The 17,375-nt window shown below is 47.4% G+C and overlaps 1 protein-coding gene across 1 annotated transcript in view; it reads left to right on the forward strand.

Annotated features, from left to right (window-relative positions):
• Positions 1 to 17,375, forward strand: part of COL22A1 (collagen type XXII alpha 1 chain) — a 327,228-nt gene that overhangs the window by 174,954 nt on the left and 134,899 nt on the right. Inside the window, exons 17-22 of the mRNA XM_048837254.2 lie at positions 1,687 to 1,740; positions 6,144 to 6,197; positions 9,629 to 9,664; positions 14,203 to 14,232; positions 15,232 to 15,285; positions 16,280 to 16,333. Of these exons, the coding sequence (XP_048693211.2) occupies positions 1,687 to 1,740; positions 6,144 to 6,197; positions 9,629 to 9,664; positions 14,203 to 14,232; positions 15,232 to 15,285; positions 16,280 to 16,333 (282 nt within the window). The remainder of the gene's footprint in view (positions 1 to 1,686; positions 1,741 to 6,143; positions 6,198 to 9,628; positions 9,665 to 14,202; positions 14,233 to 15,231; positions 15,286 to 16,279; positions 16,334 to 17,375) is intronic.

Consider the following 17,375-nt stretch of genomic DNA (forward strand, 5'->3'; position numbering starts at 1 on the left):
AGTGAGCATTTTCATTTCCGCTGAAAGCCTGTTTTTTGACAAAAACAAAACAAAACAAAAATAATTCGAGTTGGAAAATTTTAAACCAGGTCTAGCGTCATATCATTATTCAGCCCTCTGTGTGTGTGCCCTTCATTCCTCTAGCAATGAATCCATCTTATGAGGTCCTGTGCGGATGTCATAGATACACCGAAAAAGATGCTCGGGAGGGTGCAGTGCTCTGTTGATCAGCACTCTGTATAGTTGTGAAGTCTCAAACTGTCTACACTGCAGAATACAAAGAGTTTAATTCAGGCAGAGGGGTGTGTGTGTGTGTGTGGTATGTGTAAAACTGGACTGAGGCAAGCTCATAATTACAATAGATAAAGATTGGGCGGTTCCTCCCTCAGGCTGCTATGTCACATAATGTGCAAAGCAGTGTAATGCCAGCCCTGCAGCTTCTCAGGCCAAAACAGCATTTCTGATGCAAGATTTATAGATATTCTTAAAAAATAACCTCCCCATCAATTAACTGATTTGTAAATCCATTTTCAGTTTGCTAAAGCAATCACACACACACACACACTCTCTCTCTCTCTCCCCCCCCCCCCCTAACAAATCAGGTACTTAAATCTAATGCTATAAGTACAGATTTACCGATAATAGCTTCGGTCAAACATTTATATGATGAGGTATAAATCACAACTGAGATTCATAAAGCTTTTTTATTATTATAAGCAAAACTCTAAATAATATTTAGTTACAAAGAGCTCCCTCTAGTGATAGAATTTGTTTATGAACAAACTCTGTTATGATTAATCGTAATAATATTAATTCTATTATAGTGGTGCTTAGATCAGGGCCCCATTGGACCAGGTGCTGAATAAACACATAGTAAGAGACAGTCCCAGCTTCAGAGAGCTTACAATCTAAACAGATATAAGACAGACAAAGGGTGGGAGGAGGGAAGTACAATTATTCCCATTTTACAGATGACAAACTGAGGCACATAGTGATGAAGTCTTGTGGGAAGTCTGTGGGAGAGGCAAGAATTGAACCCAGATCTCCTGAATCTGGCTGCTGCCTTTGCCACAAGGCCATCCTTTTGAGAGCCTCAGATGAAAAGAGCCATATTACAAATGCAAAGTATTATTATTGGGCTCAGCCCTGAAACCTTTAATTAGTCCTTACTCAAGTATCCCTGCCATTTCCCTCAGGGTGCATTTTTACTGAATAAGGATTGCAGGACTGGGAACAGTATCATGAAAAACAGCTAAGACAGAAATTTTGGTTCAGAAATGGATTGCGTTGTGTGATAAACTAGACATGTGACGTTCCTAGTAACAGCACTTGGGAAACAGGAGAGAGGAGTTCTGACTGACCGGCCTTATTCCCCAGTACTGGGCAATGATGCTTCTTCCTATTCATGAAAAAAGGGTGGTAGGAAATCTAAGAATTACAGAAATCAGAAATGGAAAATATATACTAGGTTGTCTGGCAACTATTCAGTTCACCTCCTTGCTATAGACATGCCACCCCTTCTGCAGAAGTGTATTTCACAGAATACCAGACTTAGATCACTTTTTATGTTCACAGCTCCATGGGTGAGTGGCACGGAAGGATGTGCAGACTGAGATGTCTCTTGCAACAGAGTGATAAACAATTTTAACTAGAAGTTATCTTTTTCTTTCTCTTCTTTTTTCCTAGGGAGAACGAGGTCTTGATGGGTTCCCTGGGAAGCCAGGTGCAGAAGGGAAACAGGTATGGAATGAATATTCGGGAGGGAGACTGTTCTTCAAACTAGGCGTTAATGCACAGTGAATGGGAAGCCGGCTGCTGAAATGGGACTTATCCCAGACAGCTGCCGTATTGTAACTGTAGGAGCAGGAAGGTATCTCTTAAAATCATCAAGATCTTTTTGAGCACCCAGTTCTAGTGGGACTGGGCCCTATGCTAAGCAGCCTTGCTCTACCCTGACCAATGTCTCGTCAACCCAGGAGCGCTGTGCTCCTAGTGTGAGGAGTAGAACACCATATGATTATTTTTAAAGGATGCGCTTTTTGTGGTAATACAGTTATGGAGGAAAATATTTTATTGACTTCCAGCGCTAGCTGTCAAGCATTAGAACATTCAAAGGCCAGAAGACGACAGTGTGATCCCTCAAGACCTGCCTTTATAGCCTTAGTACACACAAAGCAGTTTGTGTCCCACATCTAGCCTCCAGGCCCGTCTTCCCACAAGGAAACTAACCATTAATGTCACCCTGTGCTTCAGCAGCTATGTGGAGATACTTACGGATCTGAAACATTTTCCTAGCACTTGAGTCAAAGCTGTCAGCAAATCTTTAGTGCCCTCTTAAAATGGGATTTCAGAAGAGATACTGTGCTCATTTGCACTGGATGTAAGAGAGCTGATACCAAAGGGAATGTGTGCTCTTGCAGAATTAATGATAGGCTCGATGGTGGAACTCAAATGTAAGTTATGTGGCTAATTTTGTACTCACCATGCTGCAGCGTGGTTCCCTTGTTCCTGCATCTGTGTTTATTAAAATTAACCCTCAGGCCGTTTCTTTTTCCATTGCCTTGCACCTTGTGTAGTCATTTCTCCCTGTGCAAAGTGGATATGAAACAGGGCCAAACTGGACGGGATGGAAGGGGTTTACCCTCACCCTGTACACAAGGGGACAGGCAATGGAGAGTCTGTCCATCAAGTCTCCTTTTGGTCTTGCAGTCTGGTCTCCTTGTGCCCTGTGCTGATATATACCGTCTCATGCAATAGTACTCCTCCAAGTTTTTTCACTGTCTCCCAGTTGTGCTAAAGTTCAGTACTCTGCCTGCAGCTAGATCAGTTCCAGAGGTAACACCGGGGCTGTTATGTCAATAGATTTTTGTTTGTGTGTTAATTGTTTTGATTTTGAGCTTTAAGTAACAATGCAAGTTGTGTACAACAAATATGGAAATTCACTAAATGTGCTAGGGGAGAAAAATTGCTACATTTTAATAATTTACAAATCATAGTGGGGTGCCCTGACTGCTGGAGTTATGGTTTTCAAAGAAAGGGAACCATGTTTCACAATAGGGTTACATTTTCTGGTTTTGGTTGTCAGACGTGAGTTTTTTCCATCACCAAAGCTTCCAAACATGGTTAACCAAGATGGTAGCCTTGGAGAGGATCTTTTTCCTTCCATTGACTGCTAACAGAACATCCAGTTGCTGCTAATTAGATAGGCACTAATTACTTCAAATATTTGTACTAAAATAGCATTTGTGGGTCTGTAACAGGGTACACTCACTGGTAGGGCACCTCCTCCGGGCTGCTCTGGGGATTTGCTCCATCCAGGTTCTGACACCCCCTTCTTGCATTTCACTCTTGTTGTGGCCTCTTTCACTCTCTGGGACTCAGCACGCGCCCTCTGTGTGACTTGGCCCTGCGGCCAGGTCTCTGTATGTGTTTCCACTTCCAGGGTAGTAAGTTCTCTCCAGACCAACTGGCCAGCTGCCTTTCCAGGCTGTCCTCTAATCTCAGGCTGTGCCACATTCACAGTGGCAGGTAGGGGAATCTGGGCCTGCCCTCTACTCCAGGTCCCAGCACAGGCACTGTCTGTCCAGTAGCCACCGTCTGCTTACTCCCAGACCTCGTTGCGATTTCCCTGCGCTCCCTCCTACTTCCCGTCTCTTTCTCGGTGTTCTGGCCCACCCATGAGCTCCAGCTCCAACTCCCAACTCCCAGGGAACGACTGCAGCCTACTTCCCCTGCAGCCTCTTCTGGTCTCCGCTTCCCAGCTTTATACCAGCCCAGCCTACACCAGCCCAACTGAGTTCCATCTTCCTTTATCCAGCCTAATTCTCCCCCGCAAGTGCAGCCTACTAGGTTAATTAGCCCCTTCCAAGCTACCTTAACCCCTGCAGGTGAGATGTAGAGTGAACAGCCCTTCACAGGAGCCCAGTGAGATTGGGATTCCCTTCTGCAAGGCCCTGTGCATACAGTGAGGGGTAGGGCCTACCCCCCAAAAAGCGTATGGTTTACATAGACAAGACACATAAAGGATGGGAGATGAAACAGAGCCACACAGAGGTGAAGGGACAGGCCTAGATGACCACTCAAGGTCCCTTCCAGTCCTAAGGTTCTATGACATGCCCAAGGTTAGTGACAGAGCTGGGCCTTGAAAATAGTGGGTGCAAATCACTGCAGTGCAAGCAAGCCAACCTCCATGTGCCCAGGAGCTTCATAAAGCATTTTGCCTCTCAAGGTAGCGTGCCTCCTGGTGCTCTGTGCTGCCACTGTGGCTGTATGCAGTGGGAGGCTGGTGTAGTCAAGCCTGTTTCATCGAATGAGCTTTGGATGTATTTATATTAATGACTGCACAGGGCCCAAAGTTCTGGAGTTGTGCGATGCATAAACTGAAAATGTATCTGATCTGAACATGCATTAATTCGTTAGTGAAACATTCTGTCTCAATGCACTGTTCAGTGTTGCAGAGACAATGCAGACAGAATTTAGAACACTGGAGAACTGAGAAGATAGACTAGGGAGCTTTCCCCCACTGTGCGGGCATCTGTGCTCTTGACATATTGTCTACAGGTTAATGCAGGAAACACTATTTCAGTAGGAGGGTGGTGAAGCACTGGAATGGGTTACCTAGGGAGGTGGTGGAATCTCCTTCCTTAGAGGTTTTTAGGGCCCGGCTTGACAAAGACCTGGCTGGGATGATTTAGTTGGGGATTGGCCCTGCTTTGAACAGGGGGTTGGACGAGATGACCTCCTGAGGTCCCTTCCAACCCTGATATTCTATGATTCTATGAATGACTTCCCTGAATCCCCTACACCTAAACTCTCCAGGTTACTTAGCAATTTGGTTCTGTCAGCCTGTGTTTGTACTTCCATTCCAGTTATGGGGCCATCAGCAGACTTAACCATGGTTGACTTTACTCTTCCCACTGCATGGAATAATATGGTTCCAAGGCCACAGCTCTGTTCTGCTACCCCTTGAGAGCTCAGATCATTACCTCAGTCAGTTTTTAACCTGGGCTATGGTGTTTTTTATTTGTATTTAGTTGCTATTTAGCCAGTATCGTTAGAAGAGAGGACACGACGCCTCACTGGGATCCTAATGTACTGTGTCTGCTGTATCCATTAAATTATTTACAGAACTAGTTAAGATTTCTGGCTACACTGGTTGGACTGAGAAATTGCGATGGCATAGTAGGGCAGAAGCTGATCATTAGCTTTTCCTGGGGAGAGATTTCTCTCTGTGATACCTTTGCAGAATTGTTGCATTCTGGGGCTTCTCCACCTGCTTTGGGTCTGGGCTGCCAGCAGAGAGGCAAATCCTTATCTCCATGCATAGGCTGGGCATGTGGGCTGGTCAGGACTAGAATCAGGAAACCCTCCCCTTTTCCCCCAGAGCAGCCTAACTGCGGAAGCAGCTGCTGCTGCCTCATCATGACTACAGCAGCCCCCATGTCTGCAGGGCAGAGGGAAATGGCTTACAAATCCACTGCTCCAGCCTCCCCCTCTTTCCCCTCTCCACAAAGCAGAACAGAAGGAGCCCTTCCTCTTGTACCTGTTCCTGCCAACCTCCTCCTTCCTAGTCCAGTGCAGTAGGGGCCCGCTAATTCCATTAGTTAAACACACTCGTGGTACCTTATCATTGCTCCTGGGCTGCAGGCTGAATTCCCATAGGGGTGGGTATTTTGTCCCAGAAACTGGATGCCAGACAATGCAGATTGATGATCTGCTCCATTCTCCTGTCAGAGGACATTTAACTAAAGCCTTTGTCTGCACAAAGTCACCTCCTTTGGTTTTATTCAGATTAACAGGGCTTTTTTTTTTTTTTTTTAAGTTTCTCTGTATTGCATTAGTCTTGGCTGAGTCACTAGGACCTTGAGGGGATGTCTACACTGCCCCGAGTCTCAGAGCCCAGGTCAATTGACTCAGGCTCACAGGGCTCGGGCTGTGAGACTAAAAATGGCAGTGTAGACATTCAAGCTCGGGCCAGCTGCGGCTGTGCCCAGGGGTCATTGATTGCAGTGTAGATCTATCCCGAGTCACTAGACAGCTACAGGCCATGCCCTGGCAAAATTAGTCCAGTGCTAAGGGCTCGGTCAAAGGCTCTGTGTCTCCTCTGCATTGCCAACCATACTATGTTGTTGTTCTATTTTCAGGGCATTAAGGGCAGCACAGGCCCACCAGGTGCCAGCGGACTCAAAGGAGAAAAGGTGAGCTGGGGAAAGTGCCCAAGGAACACTTTGAAAGGCAAAGTCATTTCATTTTGAATAAACTCTCCTAGAAATTACAGTACTGCTAGTTATTCCCATGGGTCTCAGGTGCATCTAGAATCACTCGGAGAATTGATAGATGGAGCCCTGGGGCTTGATATTGCTCTCTCACTAGGATAGATCCCGAGTAACTCCGCTGAAGTAAACAGAGTTAACACTACTTGAAAATTTGGTGTAAATTCCTGTTCTCCTGGAAGCCAATAGGCCTCAGTGGGAGCAGGATCTGATCCCAAGTGAAAACAGAATCAAGTCCATGTATGTGTTCCTGGGATTTCCTGGAAATGGTGAGCTCAACAAGTTCTTTGGTTAGCTAAGTTGCTGGGTGAGGCTTTGAGTGGTGGAGGGATGTGTGTATTTGGGGCAGCATGAATGATGGGAGGTACTGTCTGTGGTTACTACAATAAAAGCTGTGTTATCCAGCACTTTACCAAGTGGAAAGCTCTAGAAACTGGCATTTCAGGGTGTTGGATCCAGGCGGTGCTCACCTCGGGTGGCTCCCTGCAAGCAGCAACATGGCCCTGCTGCTCCTAGGCAGAGGAATGGCCATGGGGGCTCCATGCACTGGCCCTGTCCCGCCCTGAGCGCTGGCTCTGCAGTACCCATGGGCCGAGGCAGTGTGCAGAGACGCCTGGCCACGCCTCTGCCTAGGAGCAGCAGAGACATGTTGTTGCTTGCATAGAGCTGCCCGAGGCGTGCACTGCCTGGATCCACCACCCCAAATCCCTTCCCATGCACCAACCCCCTGCACCAAGTTCCCTCCTTTGCCGAAACTCCCTCCCAGAGCCTGCACCCCAACATGCGCCCAACCCCCAGCCCTGAGACCCCTCCCACACCCCAACCGCCTTCCTCCATTTGTAAGTATATGTTAATGCTATCAAAATTTTGAATTTGTCCCTAAAAGAAACATTATCTGTCAGAGAAATGTTAGGGAAGATCTCCCAAAGCCTCATAGGGAACAATTTTCCATATAGCTTAGGTACAATATTCAGGTTTCCTTGGGCATGCCCTCCTTTGTTCTGATTCACAGCCTGCATAGTTTTGCTTCCCGAAACAATGCCAAACACTTGTTTGATAGCATAATCTTGTGGTTCACAAGCCCGTCAACAGCAAATCATCCAACCAGTTTAACAAGTGCTGCCGAAAATCATGCTGTTGTTAGCTTGTCGGCGGATCATTTCTGTCCTGCCTTCCTGTGTTAATTGGAAAAATTAACATCTTTTCTCTTGACATCCACGAGATGCAGCAGGCATTTGAGCCAAAAGTCGACAGGAACTGGCTCAAAACCATGAATGCTCCTTCTCTGTTGCTCTGCTAGAGGAAAATTCAGACTGTCGGTGAAGATGTCCTGCTAAGCACAGTGGCCTTTCATTCCTGTTTTTTTCCCCTAGAAGGACGCTCCCTGTTTCCTTGTGCTAGTGTTTCCTATGACTTTACTTTGTAGTACCGATAGTGTCAATTTCTTAAGAGTGAAGATTATTGCTCATGAGAGGTTTTGAACTCTCAGCCTTGGAGACTGCAGACTTTCATCCACAGATCCAGTGAGGCACAGATAACACCAATACAAGCTTCCTCATACTGACCTACCAGGGTCAGATTCTGTGCAGCTTCCCATCTTCTGGATTCACTTACAGCTTGTGCAGTGCGGGTGTAAAATGACACCAGTTTGCACGTTTTGCACAGATGTAAATGACTTCGCAAAGTGCAAGGGAGTGGAGAATCCAGTCCAGTGTGCCTACTCCCTGAGCTGGGAGTTAAATTAATGGTAGCAGTGAATACGATGTAGGGGAAAGTATACTTCCCAGATAAAAAGGTGATGCAGTGCATGTGTTTCTATTTATGTATTGTGGATCTGATGCTTCTCTTACTTACACTTGTATAAATCAGACCTCAGTCCATTGAATCAGTGCTGTTACCAATGTGAAATGGGTATGAATCAAGCCTCTTCTAACTCCTTCAACACTGGATTTAAACCACTTGGAAAAGACACAAGAAAGCCTACAATGGAACAGAGTTTAGAGTTTAGAGCATTCACTTTCTGACTCAATCTGTATACTGGAAGACACTTAAAAAAAATGACAAGCAAATGGGAGCTTCCCCTCCTTGATAATTATTCCCTGCTCTCAGATATTTTTAGTGGAAAGTTTTACCTTGTCATTTTAAAACTAGTTATTAGACTTTCCAGGGCAGCCTTGTGACTCCCTGCTTTCAGTCTGTCATGTTTTTGTTGTTTCCTACATCGTCCTCTGGCATTAAAGATAAAAAGGTTTTTTTTCCCCACAAAGTGGCTAAATGATACTCTGCTGAGTATCCAAGAATGCAGATACCAGAATCAAACCACTCTGTTTCCCATTATGTTTCCACTATAATTCCAAAGATACAGGGTGGGTTTTCAAAAGCACCTAAGGGTGTTGCATGCTCTTCTCCTGGTGATTTTTAATTGGAGGGGGGCATCTATCTCCCTCGGCACTTTGGAAAATCCCAGCTATGCTGTAGAGTCTGCATAAAGACATATACAAAATGAATGGAGTACCTCTGAAACAGAAAGTGTGTAAAAGACGTCATAGGTCTACCAGGGAGTGAAGGGAGCAATTAATGACCATAAGGACACTGCAGAGAAGCTAAATGATATTTTTGCATTAGCTTGTTCCTGAATGGGTGTTGGGGTGACATATCTCCAAGGCCTGCTCTTATAACGTCATAAATATGAGGCACTATCAGAGACAGTGGTTTTGGCACAAACTGATAAATTAGAAGGCAGCTAGTCACCAGGACGGGTGGGATCATCGAAGAGTCCTGAAAAAACGTAAAGCGTGTGTCTGTTCTGTAAAGTGACTGCGTGAAAATGCCATTGTTGGCTTCCATGTTTGACTCTGCAAAGATTTGTGTCAAGTGTGCTTCTTTTTACAAGAAACATGTATGTGTGTGTGTGCATATATATATATATTCTAAATTCCAGCCCTGCTGACTCTGTCTCGGATGTGAGAGTCAAGCTGGGTTCTTTCCATCTGGCATATAAACACCAGTAATAAGGGGTCTACAGGCCAAATTAGGACTTATGGACCCAATTCACAACTGCATTACTCCAGTTTTATGCCGGTATAACTGCATTGAAAGAAACAGTGTTACACTGGGGTAAAACTGGAGTGGTAAATTCACAGCAGTGAATCAGGCCCTTCATGACACCTCTACAAAATGGGGAAACTTTTCATTGATTTGGACTGTATATTCAAATCTCCTCTGTCTGGGAAGGTTCACGGGCACAGGCGGAGCATGAAGCAGACAGACCATAAGGACAAGAGGCTGCTGTTGAAAAGAAGTTTGGGGGCTTATTTCTATTTCATTGCTTGTCTGTCTTTTCCCTTTCCACGCAGGGTGAAGCAGGGCTTCCAGGATTACCAGGCTCTGCAGTAAGATGTTGCTTTAGCATTAACATGCGATATGAACTATAATGCATGAGAAACAAAAGGGAGGAAGACAGGGATGGGCTGGGAGGATTTTGTAAATTTAGGGATGGATTTTGTGTGGGATTTTCAAATGGACAGGAAGCTTAAGCCAGTGAAGATTCCCAAGAGCAGGATTTCATGGATTCTAGGATCCCAGTAAGGAGATTAACTGCAATATTTGGGAGACTTTGAATTACGAAGAGGTAGGATTTGGGGAGACCATAAAGGGGAGAACCGAAATACCCAGGAGTCAGGGAGAGCTGGCAGTAATAAACAATTTTCAGAGGAGTGGCTGAGAGAGTATCTAATGGAGTTGGTCTTGTAGGGAAGAAGATGGGCCTGGGAGATTAGAAGGCAGACAAGAGTTCAGAGTCAAGTGGAACAGCTCAGTCTCTGACATCAGGGGCCCAGTGTGAGATTTGAGAGAAGAGCTGGAGAAGACAGACTTGGGATGGGCACCATTCTTCTTACCACGTAGCAGGGTATCAGCTTTGTGAAAGAAGTCACAGTGGAGGTAGGAGCTGAAGACCACAATGAAAGGGTAGCTACAGTGAAGAGGATAGAGATTTTGATTTTCCTCTCACTCCAAATTTACACCCGTGAAACTCCAGTGACTTCAATGGAGTCATTTTTCATTTGCTCTGGTGTCACTGATGGGGGAATCAGGGTTTAATATCGGCCACATAGAGGTGTCATCTATAGCTGAATTCAGCAAAGAGATTGCCACAAGGGACATCCTAGAGAAGAGAAGGGATCAAGGACTGAGCTCTGCCGGGGCCCCATAGCTGAGAGGTCTAGTGATTGGAGAGTATTCATGGTCAGTCGCAAAAAAGGGGAGTGATTAAATCAGTAGAATCAGAAGATAGTGGAGTGAGATGCACAGGACTCCTGATGGAATGAGCTAGGATTTGAAGTCATGGTCAGCAATATCAATATGGCACTGTGACGAGGAAGGACCTGGAGCTAGAGACAGACAAGAGAATACCAACAACCCTAATACATAGAGGTAAATAGGCAACTGCATTACTGTGAAAGGAGTGGAAGCCAGACTGAAAGCTTTCAAGAAGACTGCTTGGGTCAGAGGTTGGGAACTGACCCAAGACGTCGATGGGACATATTAGAGATGCAGCAGTAGCTCTGGCCGCAGAGTGAGAGGTGTGTGAGGAAGGAATTTTTGAGCATTAATATGTAGGGCTGCCGACTTAAGGTGTTTAGCAGTGGAAAGTGAATGGTTTCTTGTCCTGAAGCAAGTAGAAAATTATACAAGACCGGAGGAAGGCAGGGTGAAAGGATAAAGAACTGTCATTGACAATTTCACAGGGATGTATTTATTTGTTTAGAATTGTGCACACATCCATTCAAAAGGAGCCTAGGCCAATGATGCCATGTAACGACCCTTGCTGCTTACATGCACGTGGACACCCAGAGGTCTCTAGGTTCTTTGTGCAACATTCCATCCAATAGCACCATGTTGTTACAGCAGAAGCCTAACCTCGCTGTTGGAGACTGCAGATAAAGCCAGACATAGTTGGCCAAATTCAGAGGTGATGGGTAACGGAGGAGCTGGAGGAAGGTGTACGAAGATGTGAGGACTGTTTGAACTTACACTTTCTTCCAGTCTTCAGCATGTATGTAGGTTACACCAACTTAAACATCCTTGAACGTGGATGGAATGGGTATAAGTGGCTCTGTGGGAGCTGACAGAGTAAAAGGGAGCCTGCTTGAGCATAAGGGAATCTAAGGCCCCGATCATACAAACACGCACATGGTTAATTTGAATCGTGGTGGTAAGTCTCCCACTGACTTCAGTGGGACAACTTGTGTGCTTCAAGTTAAGCACATGATTATGTGTGTACAGGATCAGGGCCTAAGTTAGTATAAAGGGATCTAACTTACACGTCATCCCTGAATTTGGCCCATTTTTTATATAGTACCACAGGTGTTTATGGTGCTTTACAGGTAGAAAATAAGACAAGATCCAAGGAGCTGACAAACTCATTTATAAAGATAACACAGGTATTATTGGCAAAGAGTCTTGTGGCACCTTATAGACTAACAGACGTATTGAAGCATAAGCTTTCATGGGTGAATACCCACTTTGTCGGATGCATGTAGTGGAAATTTCCAGAGGCATGTGTAAATATGCAAGCCAGAATGAGGCTAGGGATAAGGAGGTTAGTTCAATCAGGGAGGATGAGGCCCTCTTCTAGCAGGTGCGGTGTGAACACCAAGGGAGGAGAAACTGCTTGTGTAGTTGGCGAGCCATTCACAGTCTGTTTAATCCCGAGCTGATAGTGTCAAATATGCAAATGAACTGAAGCTCAGCAGTTTCTTTTTGAAGTCTGGTGCTGAAGTTTTTGTGCTGCAGGATGGCTACTTTTAAATCTGCTATTGTGTGTCCAGGAAGGTTGAAGTGTTCTCCTACAGCTTTTTGTACATTGCCATTCCTAATATCAGATTTGTGTCCATTTATCCTTTTACGTAGGGACTGTCCAGTTTGGCCGATGTACCATCATGTGCCAGCAATGCCCCTCTGCTATGTACATCATACACAAGCAGTTTCTCCTCCCTTGGTGTTCAAACCTCACCTGCTAGAAGAGGCCCTCATCCTCCCTGATTGGACTAACCTCCTTATCCCTAGCCTCATTCTGGCTTGCATATTTATACCTGCCTCTGGAAATTTCCACTACATGCATCCGACGAAGTGGGTATTCACCCACGAAAGCTTATACTCCAATATGTCTGTTAGTTCAGGGGTCTCCAAACTTTTTGAATCGCGCACCCTCAGGGCCAGCTCTGGGGAAGGAAAAAAAAAAGAAGACGAAGTGCCGCTGGCGTACCGCCAAATACGGAGCAGGGAGAGCCGAGCGGCTGCTGGCGTGCCGCTGAAGAAGGAGCGGGGAGAACTGAGCTGCCACCAGTGTGCCGTCAAAGACGGAGCGGGGAGAGCCGAGCGGCCACTGGTGTGCCGCCGAAGACGGAGCGGGGAGAGCCGAGCGGCCACTGGTGTGCCGCCGAAGACGGAGCGGGGAGAGCTGAGCGGCTGCCAGCATGTGCCGAAGACGGAGCAGGGAGAGCCAAGCGGCTGCCAGCATGTGCCGAAGACGGAGCGGGGAGAGCCGAGCTGCCACCAGTGTGCTGCCGAAGAAGGAGCGGGGAGAACTGAGCTGCCACCAGCGTGCCGCTGAAGACGGAGCGGGGAGAGCCGAGCGGCCGCCGGCCTGCCGCCAAAGATGGAGCGGGGAGAGCTGAGCGACTGCCGGCATGTGCTGAAGACGGAGCGGGGAGAGCCAAGAGGCCGCTGGCATGCTGCCGAAGATGGAGCGGGGGGAGCCGAGCGGCCGCCGGCGGGCTGCCGAAAATGGAGCGGGGAGAGCCGGGCGGCCGCCAGAGTGCCGCCGGTGATGGAGCGGGGAGAGCCGAGCGGCCGCCGGCTTGCCGCCGGAGACGGAGCAGGGAGAGCCGAGCGGCCGCCGGCGTGCCGCCAAAGACGGAGCGGGGAGAGCTGAGCGGCCGCCGGCGGGCTGCCGAAGATGGAGCGGGGAGAGCCGGGCGGCCGCCAGAGTGCCGCCGGTGATGGAGCGGGGAGAGCCGAGTGGCCGCCGGCTTGCCGCCGGAGACGGAGCAGGGAGAGCTGAGCGGCCGCCGGCGGGCTGCCGAAGATGGAGCGGGGAGAGCTGAGCGGCCGCCGGCGGGCTGCCGAAGATGGAGCGGGGAGAGCCGGGCGGCCGCCAGAGTGCCGCCGGTGATGGAGCGGGGAGAGCCGAGCAGCCGCCGGCTTGCTGCCGGAGACGGAGCGGGGAGAGCCGAGCAGCCGCCGGCGTGCCGCCAAAGACGGAGCAGGGAGAGCTGAGCAGCCGCCGGCGGGCTGCCGAAGATGGAGCGGGGAGAGCCGGGCGGCCGCCAGAGTGCCGCTGGTGATGGAGCGGGGAGAGCCGAGCGGCCGCCGGCGTGCCGCCAAAGACGGAGCGGGGAGAGCCGAGCGGCCGCCGGCGTGCCGCCAAAGAATCAAATGTCCAGGAGCACTGCTGCTGCATTGATAGCGGCGCTCCTCCTGCTGCGCACCCCCATGGATGGTCTTGCGCACCCCCTGGGGTGCGTGCACCCCCCACTTTGGAGACCCCTGTGTTAGTCTATAAGGTGCCACAGGACTCTTCGCCGCTTTTACAGATCCAGACTAACACGGCTACCCTTCTGATACTTGACAAGTATTATTGTTCTTGTTATTGTATAGCAACACAAAAGATGCTAACCACAGCACAGAGAACCAAGAGATCAAGCTCTCTACAAAGACAGCACAGCATAGTTCAAGGATATATGAGGAAGGGAGGCTGGGCTGGAACCGAGTTGAAGTAAGCGGTGAAGGTTAGCAGGCATCATGGGGGAGGGAACAGCTAGTGGGGTTAGATGTGCAAAATAGAGAACTACTGTATGCCTGAAGCTTTCTAGATGTGTCTTCCTCCTGTGCGCTCTGGTTTACATCTCTGGCATCTTAATTCCAGGTACAAACGGAAGGTCTGAAAGGAGAGCAAGTAAGAACAGTTCAATATCTCTATTGTACTAAATGTAAGAAGTAATAATAGTCTCTCTCTTTTTTTTTCTAAACAATTGAAGGGGCGCTGTCAGGTAACTCAGCTACCCGCATCAGTTTTTGTTTTCAAAGCATGTTGCAAAGTCTAATGTGACTAGAAATATTTTTATGACATGGAAGTGAAGCTGGCCAGACTACTCCCATGACACCAGCTGAGTCTGACAGAGAACATAAACAGGGCAAATGGCGAAGAGTCAGTTCCTCTGTCTAACTTCTTTCTGCTTTCAATACAATAAAAGGTGTGGAAAGGGATTTTAAACAGGGTTTGATTTTTATCTTGATAGTGTCACTGACAATGGACACACAGACACCGACAGGAAGCCATTTGTTTGTGCCTCTTATTGCAATTTGTTTTTTAAATATGTATTTTGTACTCTAAGGGCCCAGTTTATGGCTAGGCTAGTGCAAAGGGGCCACACAAGGCCCAGGAGAATACCCCTGGTGCAGGAGGCCCTCTATGAGAGCTGACTCTGACATAACCCCCCACTCCCTTCCAAGAGCCCCATTGCATGGGGTGTTCCTGGAGGGACTGGGGATGTGGCCAGGATGGTCCTGTGGCATAAGCATTCCCCTCATAGGTGCCTTGGGTAGCTCAGCCCTGTACCCCAATTCACGCCCCATGCAGAGGGCCAGCACAAACTCATTCACCACTTACAGCCCACTTGTACCTTCCACCTAGGACTCAAGTGGAAATTATGGTACATAAGCTTTGTGCCAGCCTTCTGCATAGGGGTGGACGGGGTACAGGGTCTCTGCATTGCATCTCATGTTAGGGAAGAAGGGAGGCTCAAATTGTGCATAGGGGTGCCCTACATATGGGTGCCTGAAGGGCTGTTCAAAGAGATGTGGCAAATATATCAGCAACTGCCCTTGAATTCATTATCTCAAAGAGGAAATCAATTACTTGAACACTGACGGGTTTGTTTATTTATTTTCTTAGGGAGCCCCAGGCCCACGAGGACCACAAGGCCCACCTGGAGTTCCAGGGGTACCAGTAAGTAGTTTCTTTTACTGCAATATTGGTTCATATAGGCTGAAATTCACTCTAGCACAGGGGACCCACCCACAACCTTGTGTGCTACTCTGGTCTTGTCTGAAGAGCTTAAGTGGTGTACGTGTCCTTATGTCTTCTGCATTGGCAAGAGGAATTCACCCTTTGCGGAGGAACTGCTCAAAGCCAGGTACCACTTAATCCCTGAGGGTGGTGCAGAGGACTTGGGCTGGCCGTCTGCACAGGGGTGAGCTTCACCTATGGGGTCCCATCTTGCAAGGTGCTGACTGCTTTCAACACCTGTTGATTTCCTGGGAAGCTGTTGGCACTCAGCACCTCTCAGGGTGGTTCCCAAACAGGAACCTTGTGTTAACTCCTAGACAGCAATGTCATGAACCTCAGATTAAGATTGCTACAGAAAGGAGCGAAATTGCCAGAAAAACCTCCAGGTCAAGAACATTACAAATGATTAATAATTGTGGGAGGGGTTGGGGGGGAGAATTTTCCTATGGAAATCTAGACATCTGAACATTCTCTCCATTTGGCTTAATTGTAGCCTCTTTTCCTTAGCTGTCTCTTATGATCTAGTTGTAGAAGCCAGCGCTTATCACACCCTGATTGTTACTTCATTTTCACACAGTCTGTTTGTTCCCACTCCTGAAGCTGCAAACTGTCCTGTCTTGCTGTGACTATTGCATCATGCTTTGGAAAGTTGTCAACATTATGAAGATGTATTACTAAGTAAGCGAGGCAAAGCTGATTTAAAATATATACCTAAGTATGGTTTTGGGCTCCCCTTATTTAATCAGCACATTGACTCACCTTCTCTCTGCTGTTCTATCGTCCTAAGCGTTCACGAAAGAACATGCTTATCAGATAAAAGGCAGCCAGATACAGACGCTCCACAGCAATAGTGCAGAACTGAGTGAAATTGCCTATACTCGTCAGAATTTTGTCTTAGGTAGTACATTCTCTATAAACGGTTTCTCTTTGAAAGGGTCCAGCCGGTTTGGAAGGCAAGGCTGGAGTTCCTGGTTTACAAGGTCAAAGGGTGAGTTGACATTTTTATTTCATAACTGTCTCAGATGTTCAGCAGGATGGCTGCTTTGTTTAAATAGGGCCTGGACACCTGCTCTATTTGCACAGGCTTTGTACTGATTTAACTATTTCAATGAAGGGTATAATTTCCCTGTCGAAATAGTGAAATCACTACAGCCCATAGTGTGGATGCAGCTATATCAGTATAAAGGTGTCACGCTAGATTGCGATTCCTACAGAGGACAGCTCACTTACTTACCAGATCAGCCGTCGCGGTCACCAATGGGGTCAGATGTCGGCTGGGTGTGTGTTCATTCAGTGTGCTGTCCCAGCTCTGCGCAGGTAGCAGAGATAGCAGACCTCAGTTAAACTCCAATAAATCCACAGCTCAGTTTGTAGCGAAGGCACGTGTCCAGGTTTATTGCCGATGAATCATGGCAGTAGCACCTGGCAGACTCTACGAGGCTACTAAGACACGTATGCTTGTGACAATGGATGTAGCTTAGACAGTGGCAGGACCTTCCATTGCTCCCTAGGCTGGCCAAAGACACTCCCTCTGAGATACATCTTTATACCCTCATACAAACAAGTTACGCATTGCCTCTGACATAGTTAGTTACTGCCCCTTGACGTCACTAGTTATCACCCATCATCTTGTACATATTGGTTCGATCAAAACATCTCTATTACGTACTGTCATGCTGACTTTATCTTTCAGGAGGGGTCAGTGTGTTCCTGTTATCCTTGGGGAATGTTTTTGTACCATCCTTGATATCGGGATGTTTTGATACCATTTGATATCAGGATGTGTTTGCGTGAGCACTCTGTGACTAGCATTTCCTAGAAATGTGTATTTATGCAATATTAGCCCTGTTCTTGCCAGATTCTGTCTCATACCAGGCCTCTGATACCAGAGCTTATGTCTCAGGCTCTCTTTCTACTACAACTGGTATAGCTTATTTCCCAATAGCTATAGAGCTAGAAGGCTTCTCTATACTCGTAAAACTTCGCCAACACTAGTGGGGTACAAGTTAATCTGCATTGGTCTACTTAAA

This window comes from Caretta caretta, chromosome 2 (assembly GCF_965140235.1).
Source record: "Caretta caretta isolate rCarCar2 chromosome 2, rCarCar1.hap1, whole genome shotgun sequence".
In the NCBI taxonomy this organism is placed as follows: Eukaryota; Metazoa; Chordata; order Testudines; family Cheloniidae; genus Caretta; species Caretta caretta.